General features: G+C 39.1%; 1 protein-coding gene across 3 annotated transcripts in view; it reads left to right on the top strand.

Annotated features, from left to right (window-relative positions):
• LOC121299835 (ADP-ribosylation factor-like protein 15) overlaps window positions 1-20,882 on the top strand; it is a 152,043-nt gene that overhangs the window by 93,779 nt on the left and 37,382 nt on the right. The window contains exon 6 of one of the 3 annotated variants that reach the window (XM_041227982.1): window positions 20,121-20,581. The exons of 1 other annotated variant lie outside the window; for it this stretch is intronic. In XM_041227982.1, coding sequence (XP_041083916.1) covers window positions 20,121-20,273 — 153 coding nt within the window. In that variant the 3' untranslated portion in view covers window positions 20,274-20,581. Of the gene's footprint in view, window positions 1-20,120; window positions 20,582-20,882 lie in introns of those variants that run through there. One more of the 3 variants, XM_041227972.1, reaches the window with a different exon arrangement.

Genomic DNA, 20,882 nt, shown 5'->3' with positions numbered 1-20,882 from the left:
CTTCTAGCTCCTCATACTTTACTGTACACATTCATTCAGCAGTAGAAGCCACTTGAGAGCTGTGGTACGCTGTCAGAATTGCGTTTCTCTTTTTCAGATTCTTTGCGATCATTGACAGGAGAGAAGAACATTTTTGAGGGTTCTCAGATAGAGCAATTATTTCAGCTGTCATGCCTATGTGTAAATCTTTTGTTTTATGGGACTTTTTAATTTTGTAAAGGTAAAAAAACTCTAAAAACACACACTTCTGATCTCCACGAGTCAAGAAGCTGTTCAATGTGATGATAGTAAGTGGGATCTGATAGTAATCAAAGTGATATAATCAGCAGCTTGTTTCCATTGACTCCCGTTGTATTGTGGTCAGGACAGTTCAATGTGATGATAGTAAGCTGGTGTGATATTAACTGGCTGATATTAAGTGGGATTCACTGCGTAAACTTCCATTACTGTTACTCTCAACTGGCATTAACAGTCCAAAAAGACCTAGTAGTGCTGTAATTCTAAAAGGACCCAGTCGTGATTTAATTCCAAATAGCGAATTACTTTAGCAGCTGGGTTTGAAATGTAATTACGTGGAATGATGTGGTTAGATGAGACCAGGCCAAGCAAGTACCTCTCTCATTAAGATTGCAATACATTTTACTCATGGGTATTGGCATTGCAATAACTTAAATTGAGGTCATTGTTCAGTAACAAATGATGATTCCTTTTACTGAGCCTGTTAGACTTAATGAACTCTTCAGCAATCAACATTGATTAAAGCACTTCAACATTCTTTAACAGTATGATTTTCAAGTGCAGTCCTACTTGTGGCCATACGTTGAAAATTTTCATGTAAAGTAAACCTGACCAGAACGTAAAAACAGCCACTTTTAATTTGTGGCACCTGCAGTGAAAACAAAAACATTGTTTTTTTATAAAGTGATGAACACAGGCGTACGTTCTTATTCCTCAGTGCGCCATGCGTTTTCATTTAGTTTATGTTCAATATGAATCTACAGTTGTGTGTAATAGGGTCATTTTGTAGCTGTTCAGTCATGATGGGATTTATCCTAGACAGAGAAGCGAGGGGCAGCAAGTAAAACCAACTAAACCGACTTTTAAGAAACTCGCGTTAAACAAGATGGCTGCCTGACGCATTTTTGAAAAAAAAAACCTTTCAAAATCTTCTTCTGTGGAACAGCTGAAGTTGCTGATTTTTGACTTGGCACATTGAGAACTAAACACGCTTAGAAAGGTACTGATACTGTGACTTGTGAGCCGTAAAACTGCCTGGCAGTTCTAGTTGTTATTGTTGTTGTTATTGAACTCAATATGAAAGTATTCAATACGTTTAATATGGCAACTTAAACATGATTAGCCAGAAATTCTACACCCAGGAGTGTGCTGAAATTAGCCAAAGATAATACTAAGAGTGAGAGAATGGCTATTTAAATAACTATTAAATCGCCTATATTTAAATTCGTTTTATCAGTTATGTCCTGGTTTTGAACTTTGAAAATCTGGACACCCTATATACAATGCTAAGATTAGGGCTTCTGATTTTCAGTTTTAACTAATAAAAACCGTTAAAACACACCCATACAAAAAAAAAGGTGAAATAGTGTAAATTTATGTTGATCACCCTTTCCTATTAAAAAATAAAACCTACTACGACTACTTCTAATACGACTAAAAAAAAAACTACGTTTCCCAGTGCGGCTGGGCAATGTCCCGCTTCCGGACTGGTAAATATAATGATTCGTTCTGAATACTTTAAACCCAACCCAGTGACAGCACATTCCTTCATTTCTATTGGAGACTCTACTTGCGAGATTTAAAACGAGATTACAATCAGGAATGGAACCTTGTTCGCTGGATTTAAAGCTGTTTTACAGTTAAGATACGGAGGATTTAAAACAGTTGCAGACTGGCGAAATCAAAAAAAAAAAAAAAAAAAAAGCTACATACAAAACCTCCAGTAGAACGTACCTGTGACCATAAGGATTGTGGAAGGCAGCAAAGAAAATAAGTTACAATTTAAGTGTGCAAATACTGTCGAGTTACTACTATACATATTTTGACAGACAAAAACGTATAAGCATTTTGGAAAGTAACTGAAATAAAAAAGCGAAAGCCCGAAAAAAACGATTTACATAAAACTGAAAAATAGCTAAAAAAAAAAAAAAAAAAAAAAGAAGCACCAAAAAATACAAAGACTAGACACCGAAAAACAGAATCTCTAGCTTAGATACAGCACTATATTGAAATGAAAAGGGATCTACAATGTGAGTAGGCTTCACCTTCCTTGAACATTGGACCACATTCTACAACAAGCACTATCTATATAGGCAGGACGGTGTGCACTTAAATAAAAAGGGAACCAATCTACTCAGAAAAAGAATCCTCGAGGAGGTTCAGAAGCATTTAAACTAGAAAGGAAGGGTGGAGAAATCAACAAAAATCAGAAGGGAGACCACCAAAACAAGGGCAACAACTCAGGTAAGATAGCCATTAAATGCATTTATCTAAATGCTACAAGTCTCAAAAACAAAATGTTAGAACTTGAAGCTACCGCACTAAAAACTAACTACGATGTGATAAGTTTTATAGAAACATGGTTATCTGAGAGGGGTGGAGACGAATATAATATTAGTGGGTATACACTGTATAGGAAAGACAGGCAGGACAGAAAGGCAGAGGGATAGCGCTGTACAACAAAAATAGTCTTGAAGCCCAGATGTTAAATCTGGAAAAAATAAACAATACAGAATCAATATGGGTCAGAATAATGGACACAAATTCAAGGGGCATAATAATAGGGGCATGCTACAAATTCAGAAACCAAGCAAAATAATCTGTTATACAACGACATGACATGAAGCAAAGGGGAAGCCATACTAATGGGGGATTTCAACTTCATATAAAAAAGGAAAACCTGGTGGGGAGCATTACAGCTGAAATTGAAATGGTAGAAATTACAAATGACTGCTTCCTAACGCAGTTTGTCAAGGCACCGACTAGAGGAGAGGCACGCCTTGATTTAGTCTTTTCAAATAACTAGGCGCTCTTAAAGTAAGCAAATCCTGTGGGCCGGATACAAATCCCCTGGGTCGGATGTGACTACAGTAGCTACTCGAGCTGGCTATCTGATATGAATACAGTAGCTAATCGATCTGTGTATCTGTTGTGAACACGGTCGCTACTTGATGCACATCTGCAGCAGCTCAGCAACAGTGACTGAAGGGGGTAACTGATTAATTATTCTCAAGAGAAACAGGACAGCTGAACATTCTCAACTGCTGTGTAGCCCCGGTTAGTTAGATAAAGTTGTCTGGAATTTTAAAATTAACCACACGCTTCTGGTTGCCTGTATCCTATATATGCATGTATGGATTATATGAAACAGAATCCAGTGAGTGAATGGATAATCAGATAGTCAGATATTGTGAGAAGCACTGCTATTTAGCATGCACTGTAAATATGAAATATGTACTGTACATTAATGACAGCCTTATTAGAAGAGGTGTTGTAATTTCACACAAATGCAGGGCATGTTATAAAAGGGTTTTAGTGTACTTTGTACTGTACAAGCCTGTGGTTTATATGGGGTCTCATTAAAAGGAGACTTGTGTTCTTCGACTCTACCTACAGGGGAATTCATTAAAGCAGCTGTGTCACTTCCTGTTTAAAACCATTTTGTTGACGTGCTGATGTATTTTGACGCTAGGTTTTTAGCATGTTAGATATTGTGACTACTTTTCAAATCCACAGGGGTTAGTTCACTAAAGTAACTGTAGTGCAGTACTGAATTACAATTTGTATCACATACAAATGCGCTGGTTGGAAGGAACTATGATATTTTAAGAGGCAACAAGGTTTTTTTTTGTGTTTTTTTTTTTTTTTTTAAAACCCTGGAATAAAGCACAGACATTTTACAAACAAAACCCTTTTCTGCCACTTAATTCTCACCAGCAGTTGTGTGAGGCTGGAGTGGTCCGACAGGACTGGTCACATGGTGAAAGGCCCTATCCAGGGTGCTTACTGAGATCCTGTGCTGACAGACTGATCATGTACAAGGGCCTTGCCTTGATGACCCTTTCATCATTCATAGGATGGGAGACGCAACATGCAAGACTTCAGCCACATAGTCTGGAAGACCATGCTGCTCTATGTCAAAAAGAAACAAGCAAAAACAAACCAAAGCCTTGCAAGAATTTTGCAAAAGTGCAACACATTGTGTATTTTTGCACCGATAACTTCAAGGCCAAAAAGAGGGCACAATAAAAAGACCCAAAATGTAAGCTGTTCCACATTCAATTAAAATCACACTATTACTACTTCAAAATAAAGTCAAGATGGCATCATAAAATATTACATTTTTATTACAGGATTTAATAAAATCAGCAACACTGCAACTAACAATATAAAACCAGGAGAGGAAGAAGCAGACTGCACTTCTTATAACTACAAGAGGAGCCATCTTTAAAACCAGGAGAGATAAGAAGCAGACTGCACTTCTTATAACTACAAGAGGAGCCATCTTTAAAACCAGGAGAGATAAGAAGCAGACAGCACTTCTTATAACTATAAGAGGAGCCATCTTTAAAACCAGGAGAGGAAAGAAGCAGACAGCACTTCTTATAACTACAAGAGGAGCCATCTTTAAAACCAGGAGAGGAAAGAAGCAGACAGCACTTCTTATAACTACAAGAGGAGCCATCTTTAAAACCAGGAGAGGAAAGAAGCAGACAGTGCTTCTTGTAACTACAAGAGGAGCCATCTTTAAAACCAGGAGAGGAAAGAAGCAGACAGCACTTCTTATAACTACAGGAGGAGCCATCTTTAAAATCAGGAGAGGAAAGAAGCAGACAGCACTTCTTATAACTACAAGAGGAGCCGTCTTCGTGGTTTGGCTGCTGAACTAGAAAAAGGAAAGTATTTCTTCTTATTTGGGATGTGACGGCAATGGTAGCTGATTTTATATCTGATCCATGACTCAAAGTTATGACCAGTCTCAAACTTCTAAATACAGCGTGATACACAAGCACCACAACCAACATTCCATGACAACAGTTAGAAATCATGAGACCTTCTAGAAATGAATACCCTGCAAAGCTGGCAGATAAATACAGTACATATTTCCACTGGTCTATAAAATGCTTACATGCACCACTCGCCCATGTTGGTGCTCGTGATTTACTGGGACATCCTCCTGCAGGGAATGAAAACCCTATACCACGATATATCAAACAATCATCCCTTGCTTTCCATGTTTGATTATTACATTATATGTACATCCACAATACAGAAGTAAAAAGAATAAATAGAAATCATTCCTAGCGTCTCCTCCTACCTCTTACATTGTATTCTATTTGCATTGTATATGTATGTGTCTGTTTTACTGTGTAAAAGTATGTTTTGCTAACACACTGACATGGTATAAAACAAGTCCAGGTAGTAGTGCTTTCACAGATTCTAAGATAGAGGGTAATACACAGGGAGAATATGAATCAATACAGTAGCTAATACTCAGCTTACATGAGATGTTTATACATGCATTTACTTCCAAATAAACTTATTTATAACATTTAGAATATCGCAAAAGTAATTGCTTGCATGGATTACATGTTGTTGTTGTCCTTTGAAATGTAAACATTGTTTTGTTGGACAGAAACAGTCTTCTGTGCAGCAATCCCCTCCCATATCAGTGTATGTGTGTGTGTGTGTGTGTGTGTGTGTGTGTGGATTGACTCCTCTGTGCATCGATCTCTTCCCATATCAGTGTGTGTGTGTGTGTGTGTGGATTGACTCCTCCGTGCAGCGATCCCCTCCCATATCCAGCGTGTGTGTGTGTGTGCTGTATGGATGTCCATTGGGCAATGTCTGAGAGATATCTTTGTTCTGCCCTGATCCAGCAACCTAGTGGCTTGGCTCTTGGTGTCAGTCCTCAGAAGCAGGTATTTCAGGTAAGTGTGGGCTGTAGAAATCCATTGAAATTCTCCATGACTTGATTAATTAACCGGTCAGATCCTCGTTGCTCAAAAAAGCTGAGGTCAGCATGTACAAATCTGAAAGATCGAGTTTTCTAGAGCGAAGGGGGATTATTGTGAAGTCATATACATATAGTAGCACTGTGGTAGCGGAGGAGATGGGGCTTGTCTGATAAGGACAAAGTTATTTATATTCCTGATTTAAGCTTTCTCATTCATCTCATTGAAAAACAAGTGAAATAGTGGAGGAAGACATAGGTGTAACTGGTGATCAGTCCCATTCATTTCGGTACTGTATGTTGTTCCTTTAATCACAGTGCTGCTAACAGCAATGCATATTCTTAACCCCTTCTAGACCACTTTATACAAGAAAGCTCAATGCAGACAGTGGGCTATCTGTCTGTTTGTAAGTCTATCAAGGGGAGGGCTGACAGTCTGCACTGCTTTACCACACATCTCGGTCGATGTCCTGAACCTTGACCTGGAGGGACCAGTCTAGCGGGGTGAGAGGGGAACTCGATCTCCAAGCCTATTCAATGCAGAGCTCCTTTTGAGGAAGGACCTCCAGTTGTTGTAAATCCTGCTCCATTGTTTGTCATCCAGTAGATGCAGACAGCTGTCCAATAAGGACAAAGTCAAGACTTCCAGACTCAATTCACACATGACATGAGTCTGTGTCAAACACAGATCTGCCTGATTCAGTGATACCTCTGAGCTCATCCACACCTCTGAGATCTTCTGAGATGTTATGATACACAAGACCTATTTTCAAGACCTGTCCTAGATAGAAATAGACAATTCACAAGTGAACTGTGGATTTAGCTTTGGCAGGATATATATATATATATATATATATATATATTATATATATATATATATATATATATATATATATATATATATATATATATATATATATAATCTGCATGCACTTGTGTTGTGCTGTTTTCTCAATGAGTTCAGTTTAATACAGTGATACTAAACCATTAATAACACTAAACCACACTTAGTAGAGGATGTCGTTATTACCATACCAGAAATCTGTCTCTAATCATGTCTGTATATAGGATACAACATGAATATGTGGTCCCTGCTAAATACACATCAATATAAATAATAATAATAATAATAATAATAATAATAATAATAATAATAATAATGCAAGAAGGGATGCAGTGAAATAATCAATAAAAAATAAATCTTAAGGCTGTTGTTTAAGAAAAATAAATAACAAATTGGTTAAATAACAAAGTACGTAACAGATTTTACAGAAATCTTTTTTTTTTTTTCATTAAGCTCCATAATTGACCAGAAATCATGTCGGAGTCTGAAGTACGAACCAGCCTTTAGGCCTGTGTGCTTTCTCTCGCTCAGTTATGTTAGGCCTGGCCTTCCCAGATCAGCTCCTTCAGAGCAACTGAGGGGAGCCAATGAAGCCACACATGCAGAGGAGCAGTGACAGTGGCATTGTGGCTTGCCAGAGCCTCATTCAAGCCACTGGATCCAGATGTGAGTTACTGTGAATCAGTGATCAGGCCAGGCAAACACACTGTTCATGTGACCTCCTTTACATGCCTCGGGTTAACATCAGTCAAGGGGCTGTCATGCAGTTATTGATCCTGTCAGGGTTCATTTTGTTTTGCTTTGCAAGATGACCAGCCTTGCATGGCTATAAAAGTGCATCTGCTGCTGTATTAACAAACAATGAATAATGTAATCAAGTGATTATTACGTTTCTGGTCTACAATCGTATGCCTGTGTGGGGGTTCAGACAGCACTTGACTATGATCTCAGGTGTATCGGTTGTGCCTGAGCTGTTTTGTTCCTTAGCAATTCCCGGCAAGGATTTCCACGTACTGTACAGTATGCATAGTGTGGACTGATTTCCACGTACTGTACAGTATGCATAGTGTGGACTGATTTCCACGTACTGTACAGTATGCATAGCGTGGACTGATTTCCACGTACTGTACAGTATGCATAGTGTGGACTGATTTCCACGTACTGTACAGTATGCATAGTGTGGACTGATTTCCACGTACTGTACAGTATGCACAGTGTGGACTGTGTATAATCCCCAGGCAGACAGCCAGCTTGTCTGCCGGTATTGCTAGGGCTTGGATCCCCAGTGGAAAAGGAGACTCTCTTTCTGTCTGTTTGATGTAAACATGCATGTCTGTGCATTTAGAGAAGCTCAGTTCTCCTGCTTATTCTGAGCTGGCGCAACACCATCAGGATATTGACTGGGGCAGCTGTTGAATGTCCTCCTTCTTCTGCCCAGTCTGACAGTTCTTGATTAGGGGTTGGATTTCTCTTTCCTTGCAGGAGAATGTAGATTGCAATGTCTCCCATGCAATATGTATGTTAAAGTCCTGAACTGTTGAGCATGCCCATTCATTGCTCATCTGTTTAAAATGCACTGACAATGTTAAGTTTTTATGCTGTTTTCAATCCTGGAGCACACCTCTGCCAGTGAGCTCATTTGTCAGTGAACTGCTGAAGTTGTTACAGAGGCTGTGACAGGGTGCTCGTGTCACGCATGTGGGTAGCCGCTGCTTAAGCAATACAGAGAGACATGGGGAGTTGAAACGCCAGCACAGACGCACAGGATTTATTAATAAAAAAAGTAAATGAACAAAGGGGTCATGTGACATTACCAGCGATGGTAACACACAGAGTACACATACAGCAAGCTGTAAAAAAAGGCAAAATAAAACACAGAACAAAAACTACAAATAAAAGGTGCCACACAGGACGAGCGCTAGCCTTATAAGTGAGGTGTCCCGCTCAAGGAACCGGCTACACTACATAACCCTACTTGGGATCACTATCCCTTAAACTAACCTACTGATGAGCTGGTATTCATATGACGACCCCTGCTGCTTCATACGGCCTTGGCTGGGGATTGCCTTCACAAGCACCGCTTGCAGTTTCAGGGTTGAGGAGCTGCCGTTCCTGCAGAGCAGACCCTCTTCTCCCGAATATACACAGCTCCTCTCGGTAGTATGGTTTTGCAGTCTCCCAGAGCCATCTCCACTGGATGTTTTTAAACCGATGGACGCTCGGTCAAGACCCGCCCATCTGCTGATTGAGCACCAGCAAAGCCAATCACTTGCTGCCCTTCCCCTCAAACAAGCCTAGCAGGCAGCAAGTCTCAATCGAGCGCCCATCTGTAAAAAAATAATTTAATCACACAAATCGACTCCAAAGCAGCACACAATAAACCCATTTCCACATACAAATTATACCAACACTAATTCCCACCTGTGCAGGGCAGTCGCCATGTACACTTCCACAAGCTACTACAGAATAAATCTGCATTCCGCCATAGGGAATCGCGTTATTGTTTCAAACATGGTCCCCTTATCTGGTCTGCACACATATATTGTTTTAGGGAATCAAAACTGAAAGATTATTTACGGAAGCCAAAAAGAACAAACAAATGAACTGGTCAGAAGAAAGAGAACATTTATCAAGGGGAGCTAACATTCGGTTTACAATAATAAAAGCACACATTTATCAAGGGGAGCTAATATCCGGTTTACAATAATGTGCAAATGTTTATTGATGTCTGAAGTAATATTGAAATTTCAAGTGCAAATGCTTAATGATGCATGAAGTAATACTGAAATCTGAAAACTGAACACTGAATATGTCTTTACTGACCCTTACAAATTTAACTTTTTATCCCTAATCTTTTTTCAGTTTATGGGATGCATTGCATTTCTTGTGAAATCTCTGTGATGTTCCCTTTAGTCAGCCATTGTCTTTATGGGCATAGTGATTTGTGATAGGCGGATGTGCATCTACTCTCTACAGATTAAATGGAAACTTGAGGAGGTTTAGAAAGAACAAATTAAAACAGATCAATTTCATGGTAAATGCATTTTGGGTTATTTAAGCAATATCGTTTTGGTGTGTAGCAGATCATTTTACAAGCGATAGTTTTACAAGCCGGTGTTTCAGACAGGGTAATTGGTGGTCTCTGATATTTGAGAGAGGCTTTCACTCAGTAACTACTCCCAGTGCTGCTCATATGCCAGGCAATCATCACTGTAAACACCAAGGAGGGACTGAATTTAAACACAGCCTTACTGGAACAGACCCAGCAAGAACACAGACTTATTGGAACAGACCCAGCAAGAACATAGCATTATTGGAACAGACTCAGCAAGAACACAACTGTATTGGAACAGACCCAGCAAGAACACAGACTTATTGGAACAGACCCAGCAAGAACACAACCTTATTGGAACAGACCCAGCAAGAACATAGCATTATTGGAACCCAGCCAGCAAGAACCCAGCCTTATTGGAACACACACAGCAGAACACAGACTTATTGGAACAGAACAAACACAGCAAGAACACAGCATTATTGGAACAGATCCAGCAAGAAATCAACCTTATTGAAACAGAACAGACCCAGCAAGAACACAATCTTATTGGAACAGACCCAGCAAGAACACAGCCTTATTGGAACAGGCACAGCAACAACACAGCCTTATTGAAACAGAACAGACCCAGCAAGAATTCAGCCTTATTGGAACAGATCCAGCAAGAACATAGCCTTATTGGAACAGATCCAGCAAGAACATAGCCTTATTGAAACAGCACAGACCCAGCAAGAATTCAGCATTATTGGAACAGACACAGCAAGATCATAGCATTATTGGAACAGATCCAGCAAGAAATCAACCTTATTGAAACAGAACAGACCCAGCAAGAACACAACCTTATTGGAACAGATCTAGTAAGAACGCAACCTTATTGGAACAGACCCAGCAAGGTCACAGCATTATTGGAACAGATCCAGCAAGAAATCAACCTTATTAAAACAGAACAGACCCAGCATGAACACAACCTTATTGGAACAGATCCAGCAAGAACACAACCTTATTGGAACAGACCCAGCAAGAACACAGCCTTATTGGAACAGCCCCAGCAAGAACACAGCCTTATTGGAACAGACACAGCAAGAACACAGCCTTATTGAAACAGAACAGACCCAGCAAGAATTCAGCCTTATTGGAACAGATCCAGCAAGAACATAGCCTTATTGGAACAGATCCAGCAAGAACATAGCCTTATTGAAACAGAACAGACCCAGCAAGAACACAACCTTATTGGAACAGACACAGCAAGATCACAGCATTATTGGAAAAGACACAACAAGAACACAGCCTTATTGGAACAGAACAGACCCAGCAAGAATTCAGCCTTATTGGAACAGATCCAGCAAGAAATCAACCTTATTGAAACAGAACAGACCCAGCAAGAACACAACCTTATTGAAACAGAACAGACACAGCAAGAACACAACCTTATTGAAACAGAACAGACACAGTAAGAATTCAGCCTTATTGGAACAGATCCAGCAAGAACATAGCCTTATTGGAACAGATCCAGCAAGAACATAGCCTTATTGAAATAGAACAGACCCAGCAAGAACACAACCTTATTGAAACAGAACAGACCCAGTAAGAACACAGCATTCTTGAAACAGAACAGACCCAGCAAGAACTCAGCCTTATTGGAACAGATCCAGCAAGAACACAGCCTTATTGAAACAGAACAGATCCAGCAAGAACACAACCTTATTGGAACAGATCCAGCAAGAACATAGCCTTATTGGAACAGACACAGCAAGAACGTAGCCTTATTGGAACAGACCCAGCAAGAACACAACCTTATTGAAACAGAACAGACCCAGCAAGAACACAGCCTTATTAGAACAGATCCAGCAAGAACACAACCTTATTGAAACAGAACAGACCCAGCAAGAACACATCTTTATTGGAACAGACCCAGCAAGAACACAGCATTATTGAAACAAGTTCTTATTGAAACGACCCAGAAAGAACACAACATTACTGGAACAAAACAGACCCAGCAAGAACACAGCCTTATTGAAACAGAACAGATCCAGCATGAACACAACCTTATTGGAACAGATCCAGCAAGAACATAGCTATTGGAACAGACACAGCAAGAACGTAGCCTTATTGGAACAGACCCAGCAAGGACACAACCTTATTGAAACAGAACAGACCCAGCAAGAACACAGCCTTACTGGAACAGACCCAGCAAGAACATAGCCTTATTGGAACAGATCCAGCAAGAACGTAGCCTTATTGGAACAGACCCAGCAAGAACACAGCCTTATTGAAACAGAACAGACCCAGCAAGAACACAACCTTATTGAAACAGACCCAGCAAGAACACAGCATTATTGAAACAAGTTCTTATTGAAACGACCCAGAAAGAACACAACATTACTGGAACAAAACAGACCCAGCAAGAACACAGCATTATTGGAACAGACCCAGCAAGAACATAGTCTTATTGAATCAGACCCAGCAAGAACACAGCATTATTGAAACAGACCCAGCAAAAACACAGCATTATTGAAACAGACCCAGCTTGGCACTGGTCTTACATTTTAAGATAAAATTGGGACACCATCCAGATCAGGAAAACAATAATACCAAATATTAATAAAGATGATTATTCTACAAATACTTGTGTGTCGGCTATAAATAAGTCCAAAGTGCCAGTGCTTCAAAAATAATGTATCTGCTGTGTAAAGTATGTCCCAGACTGTTGATTGAGATAAAAGCAGCAGGTACTCTGAGTAGAATGGATGCTTGTAAGAGGATCACCATCAAACTCAAGGGAGGTACTGAGGGTCACTGTTCAGATCTTGTGCCTAACCTGTACACTGTAAATAACCTTGAAGCAGAAATACATTGTAAAATGTGCCACTGGCATCACATTGATCATGTAGTGGACTGGAATTCAGAGGCACTTCTGTATCTGTAACTACGAAGACGTGACCAATGAAATGTCAATAATTACTTATTTATTACGCCCTTTTATAATTGAGAAAAACAAACCCATGTGAGAAATAGGAAGCACTCTGCACTTGAGGTTAAATGTCTGGATATTCTACCAGCTGAAGTGATGACATCACTGCTGCTGTTCATTGAAGAAATTGGATTCCACCCTGGAAAGAAGGGGTGATGGATCAAACTGCCCCTTATCTTTCCCATGCTTTGGATTTTAAAATATCACTGCATTGTTATAGATTGACACAATGGTGCCAATGAATGTTTGTGTATGACATCATCACAGACACACGTATAGGATATGAAGCGAATCTGGTAACAGGAAAATCGAAGCCAGTCAAACCGTGTGAGGTCTTAGTGGCACTTTCCTAGGATGTGTAAAGGTAATGGTAAGCTGAGCTCATTGTACTCTACAACTACTCCATGTTGTGATGTGAATAAGAGGGTCAGTAAATCCCCTGGAGGAAAACACCCAAAGAACTTTTATCGAGTTAAAGAGTGGCGATATTTAGATCTGCCGTTGCTTAGATCATTAAAATAGAGTATTTCATCCATCTGTTCATCTGTCTCTTTATTTCCCTGAAAGGTATCAGGCGAGACAGTCATAGTTCAAATGCTTTAATCCTTTTTCTACTTCTTTACCCTTCAGCCACAGAGCAATAGCTGCATTCATCAACATTTGACACAGGTCACTTATTGCAGATCTAGCATCTAAAGTCTTATCTGCAGTATGTAGAAACTTGAACTCTTCTATTAGATCGACAAACCATTCTCCTATTTCTAATGGGTTTATTGAATATTGTCAACCCTGCTGTAATGTCTAGACTAATGCTAGCCTAAAGGAAGAAGTCAATGTGTACAAGATTGGTTCTTTGAGCCCAATGATTTTTTTTTAGCTGTACAGTATGTTTCGAGTAGCCTTGTGTCCGTGGCTCAGGGCAATAGGTTCCAATATGTGAGTCTATTCCCCATCTCATTCATCTAATGCTTATTTTAGAGGAAATAGGAAATCATTCATAGGTTGTAATATTATTGAGCATTTTAAAAATAACAGCAAAATATTGAATTTTATTGTTTGGTGATTGAGTGAAAAAAGATGCACGTGCGTGCAACAAAGACTAGCTGTTTACTTAAGAGGGGGAAATGAGAATCACCTGGAGTATAATCTTGAGCAAACTATTCTTGTGTTTCAACACACAGTGATTATATTTCCTTGCAACCTGCAAAATGCTGAAGAGCAAGTAATCAGAGTCTGATGTTCAGGCTGTAGAGTCTGTGTCATAAAAAAAAAACAACAACAAAAAAAAAAGAAAAAGTGTATTCCACTCAATTAGGGGCTGGGCTGCTCTGCAATGCTGTGGTCCCAGGCAGGGAGTCTCTATCAGGGCTGGACTGCTCTGCAATGCTGTGGTCCCAGGCAGGGAGTCTCTATCAGGGCTGGACTGCTCTGCAATGCTGTGGTCCCAGATTTTTGAATGCTTGAATCAGATCTCCACCTGAGTCTTCTTTGTTAAGTACTGAATAGATTAAATTCTTTTAGCCTGTCTGCATATGACATGCCTTTTAAACCCAGAATAATTCTGGTCGCTCTTCTTTGAATCTTTCTAGAGCAACATATCCTTTTTGTAATGAGGTGACCAGAACTGTATTCTAGATGAGGTCTTATTAATGCATTGTAAAGTTTTAACATTACTTCCCTTGATTTAAATTCAACCATTTTTACTATATATCCAAGCATTTAGTTGGCCTTTTTTATAGCTTCCCCACATTGTCTAGCGTCATCTAGCGTCATTTTTGCATCATCTGCAAAGTTTGCTTGCTATACCACAATCTAAGTCATTAGTGTAGATTAGGAATAGCAGATAACCTCATACTGATCCCTGTGGTGCTCCATTTTGAAGTTTCTCCTCCAATCAGTACTTTCTACATGTTAACTCTATCAGGGTTGGGCTACTCTGCAATGCTGTGGTCCCAGGCAGGGAGACTCTATCAGGGCTGGGCTGCTCTGTAATGCTGTGGTCCCAGGCAGGGAGACTCTATCAGGGCTGGGCTGCTCCAGATTGTTGTGGTCCCAGGCAGGGAGGCTCTATCAGGGCTGGGCTGCTCTGCAATGCTGTGGTCCCAGGCAGGGAGATTCTATCAGGGCTGGGCTGCTCTGCAATGCTGTGGTCCCAGGCAGGGAGAGTCTATCAGGGCTGGGCTGCTCTGCAATGCTGTGGTCCCAGGCAGGGACACTCTATCAGGGCTGGGCTGCTCTGCAATGTTGTGGTCCCAGGCAGGGTGACTATCAGGGCTGGGCTGCTCTGCAATGCTGTGGTCCCAGGCAGGGAAACTCTATCAGGGGCTTGGCTGCTCTCAGCACTTGGCTCACATTATATTTATGTTTTTAATGCCGTCTGTATGACAATAAAAACCCTTATGCATAATTTGGCACAAAAACAGATTGTTGCTCAATCAGGAAAGTGAAAGGAAATACTATATGTAGGTAAACAGAACATCTGATTCTCATATCACTTTTCATAATGTGCTAAAGTCAGCACCAAAACATATGCAGTACCAATATGTATGTTATTTTTTATATTTCATTTGGTAAGTTGTTTCTAAGTGAACACAATTGTGTAAACACAGAGAGTAATGAGTGATCTGCACTACAGCAGAGGGACACAGTTTTCCCATAAGGATTATAGGCCTTTGTATGGGGAGCTGTCAGTCATGGTTATTTTATCACAAGTTAGAAGTGACAGTACCTTCTCAGGGTTTGGGCTTTTCATTGTACTCAATTAAATGATACCAGATAGTCCTCCTTGCAGAACAGGAATCACATTGTCAGGTGAGGATTTCCTGTGTATTTAACAAACTGCAGCACAGGTATGAGCTAGCAGGGCTGGAGGTCCAAGACTCTCTTGTATTGCACACTGCATGGGCTTTATCTGGTTCATGTACAGCTGTGGACAAAAGTGTTGCACCACCCTGTAGAATTAACTCATTGTGCTCCATAAAGTCCAATGAAACCTGCTGAATAATGTCATGTTAACACCTTGAATTACATATCACTTTGTAGTTTCACATATACTTAATGAAAAACTGACAGAAATTGAAAAATGTGACATTTCAAAATCTAACATGAAATAATGTACTATTATTATGGCTTCTAGTAGACTTTTGCGACATCATTTTTTAGTTTCTTTGGTTACATGATGTTAAATAAACTTTCTAAATGATGTTCACATATATGAAGAATCCAGGGATTGCTGCTCTTGCTCAGTGAGGCGGAGGGTCCCACGTTCTGGGTTACAGGGTCACTCTTATACATGAATACACCTTTAACAGATTTAATGAGCTTTCCTGGCAGAGCAGGCTTCTGCATTGACTCCCATTGACCTGGAACAGGCTAGACTGGGTGACCTCGTGCTCATTTCAAAAGCTGTCTGGATATTTCCTGAGGGAGGGAGCTTATGTCTGAATGGAATTGTGCTTAATCCCTGAGAAATGGGTTGGTTATCTACAGTTAATGACAAAGTCAAAGGGCATTAAATCTACCAACAACTCTTTAACCATTAATCATTGTTTTATTGACAACATGTTCTCTTAATAGGTTTTCCTGGTTAAATATTATAATTAATAATTAAGTAAAGGTTGATGGCATATAGAATTATTTCTATGCTCTTATTTTATTTTCTCTGACTGTCAGAGAACAAACATATTAAATGGGTTAGCGTGTGAAAACTGATAACATGGCAATTATTTTCAGTGTTATCATCAAATATTTTCAACAAACAAATCCACACACCCATTAGAAACCAAACAAATCCATCAGAAAACAAACAAATCCACACACCCATCAGAAACCAAACAAATCCACACACCCATCAGAAAACAAACAAATCCACACACCCATCAGAAAACAAACACATCCGTCAGAAAACAAACAAATACACACACCCATCAGAAAACAAACACATCCATCAAGAAACAAACAAATCCACACACCCATCAGAACACAAACAAATCCATCAGCAAACAAACAAATCCACACACCCATCAGAAAACAAACAAATCCATCAGAAAACAAAACCACACACCCATCAGAAACCAAACAAATCCACACACCCATCAGAAAACAAATCCACACACCCATCAGAAAACAAACACATCCATCAGAAAACAAACAAATACACACACCCATCAGAAAACAAACACATCCATCAGAAAACAAACAAATCCACACACCCATCAGAACACAAACAAATCCATCAGAAAACAAACAAATCCACACACCCATCAGAAAACAAACAAATCCATCAGCAAACAAACAAATCCACACACCCATTGGAAAACAAACAAATCCATCAGAAAACAAAACCACACACACATCAGAAACCAAACAAATCCACACACCCATCAGAAAACAAACAAATCCATCAGCAAACAAACAAATCCAAACACCCATCAGAAAACAAACAAATCCATCAGAAAACAAAACCACACACCCATCAGAAACCAAACAAATCCACACACCCATCAGAAAACAAACAAATCCATCAGCAAACAAACAAATCCAAACACCCATCAGAAAACAAACAAATCCATCAGAAAACAAAACCACACACCCATCAGAAACCAAACAAATCCACACACCCATCAGAAAACAAACAAATCCACACACCCATCAGAAAACAAACACATCCATCAGAAAACAAACAAATACACACACCCATCAGAAAACAAACACATCCATCAGAAACCAAACAAATACACACACCCATCAGAAAGCAAACAAATACACACACCCATCATGAAACATGTCTAACTTTTATGTATGTGCATTGTATTGCTGGTAAAATGATTTGTGTTGATGTTAATGTTTGCTTTCTATTTTCAGTAGGGCTTGATCTCTTGTTCAGAACAATGGAACTGTTCACATTCAAGCACAGCGTAGAAAATGCTTGCTTTAACTGTTAAGTAGCTCTCCCTGCAGGCCCATAACCCTCCAGAAGGGGGGGTGTTACAAACACTCGAGAGGGTGAAGGTCTTTCAGGCTCATGTTACCCAGACGCATTTGTTAACTCCATTGGGTCTCTTCTGTTGAGGTCTGAACTCTTGTTTTGATGCAGCCCCCCAGTGTAATACCCCCAATGCAGACCGATCGCTCTGATACATGTATGTTGCACCATTAGAATGTGTAATCAGTGTAAATATGATTTCAAGCAATGCAATGGGATTCATATTCATGGTGTATGTTACACCATTATAAAGACACAGACTTTAAAGAGTTACATTACAGGTACGGACAGTATGGCCTTGTATAGAAACAATGTTATGGAGTGTTTTTATGAGCCATATAAATAGATCACATTTTGAAAGTTTTCTTTGCTTGGTCAGGGGGTCATGGCATTTTAAAAATAAGTTTAATAAAACTGGAAGGTAATGGGCAGCCTGGTTGAGGAGGTAATGACCCCCAACATGCTGAAAGAAACTGTGTCCTGGCTGTTGGGGGGTCACAGGTCAGGGTGCTCAGTCTAAGTCCTGTGTCAGAGGTGAAACTCCCCATAAATCTGGAACTCTTTGAGAAAGTGTGATGAAATATGGTGGTAGTCTTTATGGTTGGGTTGCAGGTTTCCAGAAAGCTGGATGGGGTTTAGTGCAGCCCTACGTTTGAGGTCAAGGTTGCCTGGTGTGTTCTGTTCACATATTCCTGTGACAGCCAGGAGTTTCATTTAGACACAACATCCTCGAAAAAATGAGCTGGGCTCTCCCTAGGGCTTGTGTCTGTTTTCATGAATCAATTTGAAACATGAACAGTGGTGATCTATGGATGAACAACATCCATGGACAATAAAGTAATAATGCAAGCAGTTTCAGCCAGTTCTAACCATCATGTGTATATTATTATTATTATTATTATTCACATGCCAGCTGTCAGTGGGAAAAACCATAAATAACCTTTTGAAACCCTGTAGGTGAATGAATGATTGCGTATTTCGTAATATCATGTCACAGGCAGTACAAATTACTGGAAGTGTTTTGCCAGACATATTTCTTCTGTTCGTACCACTGGGACAATTTGCGTTCCACTTTTACAATGTTGCTGAGAAAAGGAACGCAATTCTGTCTCCTGGCAACCATTTGTGTAATTATAGTGGCAAGAAAGTTTAAAATTGCTTTTTACAAAAAAAAAAAAAAAAATTACAAAATAGTGTATTAGTCAATAAATAAAAAGTCATGACAGTATCTTAGGAATCTAATTTGTTTTTGGCAAGGGGTACTACTTGCTTAACACTGAAAGTAGCATTTGTTAGTTTATTGAATTTTAAAAGTACTTTTATTGTTTATTCTTCTACCAATCCCTACAGAATTGTATAGTTGCATTTAGCAATAAGATTTATTTGTCCAAAATGAAGACTGTACATTTCACCACTATATATATATATATATATATATATATATATATATATATATATATATATATATATATATATATATAATTTGTGTTATTAAAACATGACCTGAATATTCAATGAAAATATGAAAAAATGGTTTGATTAGCTATAATTTAAAGGTAATTACCACAGACTTAGTAACATGAGTTAATTTGTATATGTTAACAGCAGTATTAGTACCAATTGTGTCAATTGTATAGGACAAAAACTAGACCTTGCCTCGACCATTTCAACATGATTACAAAGATACCAGACAGACTAGACCTTGCCTCGACCATTTCAACATGATTACAGATACCAGACAGACTAGACCTTGCCTCGACCATCTCAACATTGATTACAAAGATACCAGACCAAGACAAGACCTTGCCTTGACCATCTCAACATGATTACAAAGACCAGACAGACTAGACCTTGCGTTGACCATCTCAACATGATTACAAAGACCAGACAGACTAGACCTTGCGTTGACCATCTCAACATGATTGCATGTAAAGATAAGTCATGTGAATGGCAGTATCCCAGAAGACACAACGTTTATAAACAGTACCACACTTCTTTATGAGTGCCTTGTTGTGCAATATAGTGCAAAAAGAAGAACATACAAACATCAATGACATGAACAAAAAGTGAATCAAAACACAGCTACTCTGCTTCGTGAAGAAAAATTCACACATTCATTCAGTTTCCAAACTTGCACTGCGTTCATCCCCAACAATCAAAAAACAAGCAAACTACCAAACCTGTCGCCAAATCAAACAATGTTTTGGCTCCTCATTTTTATCAGTACTGACATGGGACTGAAACGAGGCTGCAGAAAGTCTTGTTGAATATCTATCTATTTCTATGTTGTTCTTGTAGATAAAGAAGTATTTTGAGCTGGAGCCCCTGGCCCGGGGGAAGCGATGGATTCTGCAGCCCTCATCGTTGGAGAACATAGAGGCAGTAAGAGAAAGCTTCATCCAGCTCATTGGCCAGCTGGAGGAGAAGGACATGGAGCCTGGAAGAGTATGACATGTCTTTTAATCCACACTGGTAGCACAAACTATCCAGAAAAACACTTCCGTGTTTAACTGTACTGTACATGTCGTTGTGTTCGAGTGGCGTATGTGAATAATGTATTTTACTATAATTGGATAAGATCCTAAAAGCTACTGGCAACATATTTAATCCATTTTAAATTAAATGTAAAAAAAAAAAAAATCATACTACTAAATTAGAAAAAACTAAATCTTGTTTACCACTATTTGTGCTATTTTATTTAAACTGTGTAGAGAAAATAACGTGTTGGGCATTTGTTGAAGTGAAACTTTTTTTCTCTGTGACTATGTTGAAGTGAAACTTTTTTTCTCTGTGACTAATATATATATATATTATATATAATATATATATATATATATATATATATATCATTTTGATAGCAAGGATGTTTTAGCAATGCTAGTTCTAGTCTAGCCTTATATGATATGTCTACAAATTACTTATGGCCAAAAGTTTTGCATTCCCTAGAAATGTAGGATTGAGACATAATTGATTACGTAATGTTAAATAAAATATCTAAATTATGTACAAATAAACTACAAAATGATATCTCAAATGTCTACCGTAAGCCATAATAGTAGT

Source organism: Polyodon spathula, chromosome 2 (genome assembly GCF_017654505.1).
Source record: "Polyodon spathula isolate WHYD16114869_AA chromosome 2, ASM1765450v1, whole genome shotgun sequence".
NCBI lineage: Eukaryota > Metazoa > Chordata > Actinopteri > Acipenseriformes > Polyodontidae > Polyodon > Polyodon spathula.
This window is presented reverse-complemented; position numbering and strand designations above follow the sequence as displayed.